Source organism: Glycine max, chromosome 12 (assembly GCF_000004515.6).
Source record: "Glycine max cultivar Williams 82 chromosome 12, Glycine_max_v4.0, whole genome shotgun sequence".
Lineage (NCBI taxonomy): Eukaryota > Viridiplantae > Streptophyta > Magnoliopsida > Fabales > Fabaceae > Glycine > Glycine max.
The window spans coordinates 18,566,690-18,576,258 of record NC_038248.2 but is presented as its reverse complement, the minus strand read 5'-3'; the positions used below and the strand labels follow the sequence as shown (position 1 = coordinate 18,576,258).

Genomic DNA, 9,569 nt, shown 5'->3' with positions numbered 1-9,569 from the left:
GAGAAAACTTCAACCCCAAGCAAGCCACTCGCCTGGGCGAGCTGATACCTTCAGCCCTAAGCAAGCAGCTTGCCTAGGCGAGTTTCCCTTGCAGTAAATGGCTTTTTCTATAAATAGCCATGCAGAAGAAGAGGAAAAGAGATCCAGCAACCTGAAAGCTGAGAGAAAAACATAGAAGAAGAAAAGTGGGGCCAAGGCACTACAGAGTTGTGACCGTGGATCACTTCCTTCGTCATTTCTCTTGTTAGTTTTTTGCTTTGCACAATGATCGGTTAGTTTTTCTTAAGGATTGGAAGTAATCTTTGAACCCTTATGCATCCCTTTTGATATTATATATGTATTAATATTTTCTACTCATTATTGGTAATTTTATTCTACTCATAATGCTTTATTCTATTTGATCATTAATGTCATGAAATAGGATTTTAAGTGAGACTAGAAAGTAATCTTAGAATTTGAGTTAAATGATTTTACTCTTTACGTTACGTTGCTAGGAATAGAGCATAACGTTTTGATTGCAAAAAGCATGAGAATATAATGGTAACATTGAGATATTTACTTCATATGCGAGGGATCAATATTTAGTAAATGTTCTCATGTTCCAAGTGCGAGGAATCGACTTGGGATAACTATGTGTGCATTAGTAATGTTAGAAAATGATTTATACTTTTTAATCATATTAGGATACTAAGGGTATGAATGATTAAATTCAATCCTATGTTTTCTTGAATTAATTTAAATCGTTTCCATAATTTCTGTATTTTCGACACACTGAATTCTGTTATTTTCATATTTTTGTTATTTCCGTAAATTTGTTATTTTTACAATTCTTTTACGTTCAACTGTCTTTAGTTAGTTAAACCAAAACCAAATGGCATTTGATTGAATTTGTACATAACTATTAAACTGATCACCTTTATCCAAATGAATTAAGTAACTCATGTCCCTATGGAGACGAACTCTTTTATAAATGTGAAACCTACAACGACAATTGGTACGCTTGCCAAAAGTCCTAATAGAAACCTAGGAGTACATCACAAGACAAACCTCACAATGTGTAAGTCAGGTCACTCTCACTAATTGAAATCATAGGGAGTTTTTTTACGAGAATGTCCCAACCATATGGGATCGACACATGCTAAAAGGAACACTCAAACCGAGTGTATTTACCCCCACGACCTAGACTTCTAGTAGTCCATCAGGGTCTCTGCCTCTAGTTTTAGGTCCAACCTAGAAAACATTTTAGCACACAGACTCTATTTGTGAACTATGCAATACACACAACTACTAAATTGTTTTTAATATCTCAATAATTTTCAAAGTTATTTTAACTCATTGTGCCTCAAGTGATTGAACTCATCAAGTTAGCACGATGGAGTCCATCACAAAATTCGTCATGCATTAACTCATTGCCCTTAAGGGTCTTACATTGCACAGTTCATAGCTCACAACTCAATACACATTTATCTCAAATCTATCCACAATATTATCAAACTCCAACACTTGAATCATTTTCGGAATCATACTATAAAACACTATAGGATTATAAACATCAAATACTAATATAAATAAATATACAACTAAATCTATATACATCAAACTAGCACACATAATACTAGATCATGAATTTCAAAGAAAGCTTTCAATGCACCATTTCCAAATAATTATATGAACACTTTACCATACATTTACACACACACACACACAAGTAACTAACATGAAACAAGGCATAAGAGTAAACAATTCAAATATATTAAAAAAAGTAGAAAGCAAATATACTGGACTCAATTATATGAAACAAATTACCATAAGTAAATATATATTATAGTAACTAAAGTTTCTGTTGAAAATACATTTCCAAACTAACATGCATAATATGATATTATTAACATGAGTTAATCTCAAATATTTTTAAAACATATATGTGTGTGTGTGTGTGTGTGTGTGTGTGTGTGTGTGTGTGTGTGTGTGTGTGTGTGTGTGTGTGTGTGTGTGTGTGTGTGTGTGTGTGTGTGTGTGTGAGTTTGAAAATACCCTTTGATCTATATATGTTAAATATAAGTTTTTGTATTTTTCCATGTATAAACAAAAAAAAAAGGTAACTAGGTGAATGTTAAATTTACATTGATTGCGAATTTGGTTAAGCGAATTGATATATACAAACACACACCAGAAAGTATATAAAATAATTGTGGACTTGTTTAAAATGGTTATATTATATTAATTCATATATATTTTTGTCCACTTTACTATTGCTCCTTGAGAAGAATGGCCAATAAGTTCCTGTTCCAACATGATCCTAGTGATACAAGGGATGGAAAACATCCAATAGTAATTTCAGCATGGTTAATATTTTTGTCCATTAACTATTAAAATTCACGCCACACATCCAATAATGGTACAAAGGGTGTGCCTCAACAGGTGCAATTGGATGCCATAAAAATTCATATTCATATATCTAATAATACAAATATTACATGAATTGAAAGACAACTCATATATCTGAGATTCATATTTTAAGCCATGAAAAGAGAATACAGTTACCAAACATTAAAAAAGGAATTTGCCACAACTCAGAAAAAAAGGAATCACGATAACACCCGTGCCCGCTTAAAACAAATGAATTTAATAATTTATTTGATTGAATTTAAATACAAGAGAAGGAAAAGAGAAAATTCACTTCCCGTAAACCCCTCCTTACTTAACATCATCAATTCACGCTAATTAGAAAAAGTCCCAATTTCTAGGGTTCACACTTAATATAAGAACATATCAATTTCACAACAATTTCGCATCGGGACATCAATTGGTCCATCAAACATTGTCAATTTGCAAATAAAAGCATAACAACATAATTGAATTTCATAAAATAGGAAAAAATAATCCAAAATTTATCCTCTAGGGATCCCTACTCATGTTTATTCTAATCCTCAGGTGTGAGTAACTCATGCCTTACCTCGATGTAGTCACTCAAGAGTTTTCCCTTAGCAATGCTGGTATTTCCAGTGCTCTCTAGAGCTCCTCCGGTTGCTCTATCAGGATTCTTAAGCATCAGAGAAAAAGAAACAGAGAACGTAGAAAGTGTTTTGTAAAACTACTTTGAAGGTTAAAAGCTCATTTATATAGCGAGAAATCTGATGACTTAATTCTTATTCCGATTTTATTAATTATAAAAAACACTTTTTTTCTCTCTATTAAATAAAAAGGATAAATAAACATTTCTCTTATTTTCTAAAAACTCATATTTATTATTTATTCTAAACCTTTATTTTTATTTAAATAAAAACTTAATTAAAAAGCCTTTTAATTAATTTTTACAAAAAGAAAATGGGGTGTTACAACTCCACCGAAGTTTTGCCTCAAAACTTACCAATGGTGAATATGCATCACACATCTGGCCCTCTAACTCCTAGGCAGCATCCTCACTCGAAGCGCGCCCCCATACCACTTTAACCATGGGAATATTTTTCCCCCTCAGTTGCTTGACCATACAGTCGTTTATCCTTAGTTGCAGTATTTCATATGTCAAGTTCTCTTTCACTTGGACATCATCCAACTCGATCATGTGCACCATATCATAAACATATTTCATGAGCTGAAAGATATGGAAGGCACTATGGAGATTAGAGAGAGATGATGGCAAGGCCACCTAATACGCAATTGGGCCGAAACAAAGGGACTAATGAATCTAGGTGTGAGCTTATGAGACTTCAACGCCCTGCCAACCCCATTCCACGGAGTGACTATCAAGAATACATGATCACCTACAACAATTCAAGGTCATTTCTTCTTCCATCGTGGTAGCTCTTCTACCTACTTTGGGCTGCCCTTATCCTCTCCTGGATCAACTTGACCTTTTCAATGGTCTACTAAACCACCTCAGGTCCTAAGGCAATGGTGTCACTGAGATCTACCCAAAATAGAGGTGTACTACATCTCATACCATACAACGCTTGGTAAGGTGCCATACCTATACTAGAGTGAAAACTATTGTTGTATATAAACTCTATCAAGGGTAAGAAACTATCCCAGCTACCCGCTTGCTCTAACACATAGGCTCTCAAAAGGTCCTCTAATGACTGGATGGTATGCTTGGCCTAATCATTGGTCTATGAATGATAAGCAGAACTCAACCTAAGTTTGGTTCCCAAGGATTTATGGAGACTCTCCCAAATTCTAGAGGTAAACCTGGGGTTTCTCTCATAAACTATGCTAGAAGGCACACCATGTAGTCTAACTATCTCATTGATATACAAGCTAGTCAACCTCTCTAAGGAATACTTAATGTTAATTAGGATGAAGTGAGCAAATTTTGTCAACCTGTCCACAACGATCCAAATGGAATCCAATCCCTTTAGGGTCCTAGGTAACCCCACAACAAAATCCATAGAGATGCTATCATACTTCCACTCAGGTACCTCTAAAGGTTGCAAATTCCATGAAGGCTTTTGGTGTTCTATATTAGCTTTCTAACACACTAGGCAAGCAGGGACAAACTCATTAACCTTCCTCTTCATACTCGGACACCAAAACATCTACATAAGGTGCTCAGACTACTCATATGACCCTCTTCCAAGATCGCTTTCCTAAGGTCGGGTACACTAGAAACACACACCCTATCCTGGAATCTCAAGACTTCATCAAGCCCCACTTTAAAATTAATCTCTCTCATTGCAGTTATGAACTCTAACTGGGTTGACAAGAATGGGTCAGACTTCTGACCCTCACGAATCTTGCTCAAGAGGTCACTCGTGACTCTCAACATACCCAACTTAATGCTACCAAAGGTGATCTCACATGCTAAACTCATGTCTTTAAACTACTATAGGAGGTCTAACTTTCTAACCATTAAAGAAAACACTTGAAGGGATTTCCTACTCAAGTCATCAACTACTACATTGGCTTTACTTGGGTGATAGATAAGCTCAAAATTATAATCCTTAAGGAATTCTAACCATCTCCTCTGCCTCATGTTAAGCTCTTCCTAATCAAACATGTATCTAAGGCTCTTATGGTCAATAAACACCTCAAATTTTGATCCATAAAGATAATGCCTCCAAATCTTAAAAGCATACATTATGACTACTAACTTGAGATTATGTGTAGGATAATTCTTCTCATGAATCTTGAGCTGTTGGGAAGCATAGGCCACTACTTGGCCCCGCTACATAAGCACTCCACCCAAACCCATCTTGGATGCATCATAATACACCACAAAGGGGTTTGCTCGAGTCGAGTAACACTAAAACTGGTGCAGTGGTCAACCTCTCCTTAAGGGTAAGCAAACTACTCTCACACTGGGCATCCCACACAAAAGCATGATCGTTACGAGTCAACTTGGTCAAAGGTAAGGCTAGCTTAGAAAAATCCTCTTTGAACCTATAGTAGTAACCTGCTAACCCAAGGAAGGTCCTAATCTCAAGCACTGACTTAGGGAACTCTCAGCTCATAACGACTTCTACCTTAGAAGGATCTACTGCTATTCCCCCTCTAGATATAACATGACCCAAAAAACTCACCTCTTCTAGCCAAAACTCACACTTACACAACTTGGCGTACAACCTATTGTCCTTGAGGGTCTACAACACAACCTTTAGATGCTCCTCAAGTTCCTCCCTATTCTTGGAATCACTAAGGTATCATTTATGAAGACCACTACAAAGCTATCTAGGTAGGGATGAATGATCCTGTTCATGTAGTCCATGAACACACCAGGGGCATTGGTCACACCAAAAGGCATAACCAGGTACTCATAATTGCCATAATGAGTCCTAAAGACAGTCTTTGGAATATCCTCAAAATTCACTTCAATATGGTTGTAATCGAACGTAAGATCTATCTTACTGAACACACAAGCCCCCACTAACTAGTCCATCAGGTCATCTATACTAGGCAAAGGGTACCTATTGTTAATCGCCACCTTGTTTAGCTGACGATAGTCTACACATAGCTTTATGGTCGCATCCTTCTTCTTGACTAACAACACCGACACTCCCCAGGGTGACACACTACACTAGGTCTCACAAATTGTTTCTCTAAGTGCTCTTTGATCTAACTATTTCTTAAGCTTGCTCAGCTCTATAGGGGACATCCTATAAGGTGATAAGGATATAGGTCCAATATCAAGCACTAGGTCAATGAAGAACTCAACCTCTCTCACAGTTGGTAACCCAAACACCTCCAGAAACTCCCTCCCCAAGGGTATATCCCTCATAGGGTTTTGGTCTCAGCACTCATACTAGCTAAGATCATGTATACATGTGCATCCTCTCTCAAAGATGCTTCAACCTGGTTAGCAGACAAAAATATATCACCTTCACACACACCAAAATCAATGAAGACAACCAATTTCTCAAAATAGTTCAATAAGATGTGGTTGGAAGATAAACAGTCCATACCAAAAATAACATCAATTTGGCTCAAAGGTAAAACAACCAAAAAAATTAGAAACTGTTTATCAGAAATTAAGATAGGACATTGCTAGTGCACATCAAAAGTTAAAACAAACCCACTAGCAGGTGTATTGATAATCAAGTCAAATTTCAAAGAAGACACAGGCAAAGCAAGTTTTTCAACATAGACACGAAAATAAATGAATGTGTCACACTTGAATCACACAATACAACTAAGGTCACTTGACTTATGAAACACATACCTTGGATGAGATCATCGAACTGTGCGACATCAACACCACTAAGAGCAAACATTCTCCTCATTGTCCTCGGTCGTCCACTTTGGTTATTAAGACTCCTACTACTCTTTTCCCTCCTGGGATGTGGGCAGCTAGTACTGATATGGCCCTTACCTCGGTAGTTGAAACAAGTCACGTCACTATTTGGGTACTCACGAGCAAAATGACCAACCTTACCACACTTAGCACATCGAGATGGAGTAGCAACTCTAGTCGAAGCACCACCCCCACAACCTCTATGAATAGGCTGAGGCACCCTGCTAGCTGGATGAGAACTCCCACCACCTAGTTGAAATCCTCTACTGGTGGGTTGGAATCCATCGGTTCTCTATCCCCCAAAACGATTGTCATATTTCCCAAGAGGGGCACTGATGCATGTTTCCATCAGGCATAATATGGCTTAGCATAACTGTGAGTCACATGATTCTTCTCTTTCCTATGACCGGCATTAGCATTCCTATAGAATGCGTCCTTCTCCCGCTGATACTCGTCAAACACTCTGCACATGTTGTTCAGTTGTGCAAAGTTATGGATATCATGGCAGTTCACCATCATCTTCACTTCTAGTCCCAGGCCATTGATAAACTTCACACATTTGGTCATCTCCCTAGCTTCCCCTTGATAATGAGGAAAATACTTGACTAGGTTCTTAAACCTAGCTGCATACTCTGTCACCACCATTTTCCTCTATTTCAGCTCGAGGAACTCCATCTCTTTCTTATTCTTCACATCTTATGGAAAATAATTCTCCAGAAAAGTCTGTCTGAAAGTCTCCCATGGGACAACAACACCACCAGCTCCCTTCAAATGTAGATGGGTGTTCTCCCACTAGTACTCTACCTCATATGCTAGCATGTGAGTAGCAAACCACACCTTCTACTGGTCCTGACACTCCATTACCCAGAAGTCTCAATCTCCCTCAGACAAAGCTCAGTACCCTCAAGATATAACCCCTTTTAAAGGTAGATAGGTCATTCCACTAAAAGTGATCTAAACCATGGTACATAGCTGCTCCTCCACCGCCTCCTTGATTAGCCATGACTTACGCCAGGTTGTTCAGAGCCTTGGTAAGAAGTCATTCACATTCATTTCCTGCAACCATCACTTCTAATGTCAAGTAACAAGCAAAATAATTGAGAAACGTACAAACACAACAGAGTAAGTCTCTAAACATAATGAAACAAGGCACACAACACGTACAACAACACATCAGAGTACACAAGGAAACATAGAAAGCTCATAACACACATGGTTGAAAGGTTCGACCTGCTCTTATACCACTTAATGTAACACCCTTTATCCCACACACATATATAGTAATAAAAAAGGAATATAAATGCAGAATTAATTAAAAGTTTTAAAAAACATTTAAATAAAAGCATTTCAAAAAGGGTAAAAGTTTCACATTCAATTTTCAAATATCATAATAAAAATTGTCCAAATAAATAATAAAATCATCTTAGCTCAAACAAGGTTGTCCAAACTAAATGAAATGAAGTTAAACTAAAAGCAGAAAACATAAAACAACTATACTATTCATGGAACTATAACATATGAAATAAATCCCCATTCCTCAATGTCACATCTATCAGAGCATACCCTTGACAAGGGCTAAGCCTCTCCATCTCTGCATGGAACTCATCATATGATGTGATGTAAGCTCCCTTGGAGCTTGTAGGCCTAGGATCTTCTTCATCAATGGATTCATTTGCTTCTTGGAAGATGAATGGCAGCGGAATGGAGAAAGGAAGAGAGAGAGGAGATGCCACTTCAAGGAGAAGATGAGTCTAGAAGAAGCTCACCACCATAGGAGGCCATGGATAAGAGCTTGGAGGAAGAAGGAGATGAATGAAGGGAGAGGAAGAGAAGAGCACGAAATTTTGTGCTCTAAATGAGCTTTGAAATCTGAAGTTTAATATTCAAATCATCAAAGTTCAAAAAAATGCATACACATGACCTCTATTTATAGCCTAAGTGTCACACAAATTTGGAGGGAAATTTGAATTTCAATTCAAATTTCACTTGAATTTGAAATTGAATTTGTGGAGCCAAACTTTGGAGCCAAAATTTCACTAATTATGATTAGTGAATTTTAGTTATAGTTCAGCCCACTAATCCAAGATCAATTCCAAGATTCTCCACTAAGTGTGCTTAGGTGTCATGAGGCATGTAAAGCATGAAGGACATGCACAAAGTGTGACTATATGATGTGGCAATGGGGTGTAGTAAGCAAATGCTCACCTCCCCCTCTAAAATTTAATTGGATTGGGCTTCTACCAATTCAATTAAATTTATTTCCAACCACACACATCAAATATTCACTTAGTGCATATGAAATTACAAAACTACCCCTAATACAAAAACTAGTCTAGATGCCCTAAAATACAAGGGCTGAAAAATCCTATATTTCTAGGGTACCCTACCTACATTATGGATCCCTAAATACAAGACCCAAAATTAATGAAACCTTAATCTAATATGTACAAAGATAAGTGGGCTCATACTTAGCCCATGAGTAAGTTAGGTCACTCTCACTAAGTGAAATCATAGGCAAACCAATCAGGGTCACTCTATTTTGAGAGAATGTTCCAACCATGTGAGATCGGCACAAGCTTAAAGGGGAACTCAAACGTATTTACCCCCAAGGCCTAGACTCCGAGGAGTCCGTCAGGGCCTCCCCCTCCTATTTTAGGTCCAAGCTAGAAAACATTTTAACACATAGACTCTACCTATGAACTGTGCAATACATGCAACTACTCATTTTTTTAAAAATGATTTTAACTCATCGCGCCTTAAGTAATTAAACTTGTCGGGTTCCCATTTTGAAACCCATCACAAAACTTATCGCCCTTAATGGGTCTTACAGTTGTGTGATTGC

At 37.3% G+C, this 9,569-nt stretch overlaps 1 protein-coding gene across 1 annotated transcript; it reads right to left on the bottom strand.

The window, feature by feature from the left end:
- Window positions 1-6,210: 6,210 nt before the first annotated feature.
- On the bottom strand, window positions 6,211-7,372 carry LOC112998560 (uncharacterized). The gene is made up of 3 exons (XM_026124675.1): window positions 7,112-7,372; window positions 6,656-7,019; window positions 6,211-6,314 (listed from the first exon to the last, which is right to left on the bottom strand). The coding sequence occupies exons 1-3, from the start codon at window positions 7,370-7,372 to the stop codon at window positions 6,211-6,213; spliced, it is 729 nt and encodes a 242-aa protein (XP_025980460.1).
- Window positions 7,373-9,569: the final 2,197 nt, after the last annotated feature.

What these genes read in the sequence shown, in the direction of transcription:
- LOC112998560 (XM_026124675.1), bottom strand. Translation starts at nt 7,372, where the DNA reads ATGGTGGTGACAGAGTATGCAGCTAGGTTTAAGAACCTAGTCAAGTAT. An exon ending in ATAGGAAAGAGAAGAATCAT is followed by an intron (nt 7,020 to 7,111) that starts GTGACTCACAGT and finishes TTTGGGGGATAG; the next exon opens with AGAACCGATGGATTCCAACC. An exon ending in GTTCGATGATCTCATCCAAG is followed by an intron (nt 6,315 to 6,655) that starts GTATGTGTTTCA and finishes GTGTGTGTGAAG; the next exon opens with GTGATATATTTTTGTCTGCT.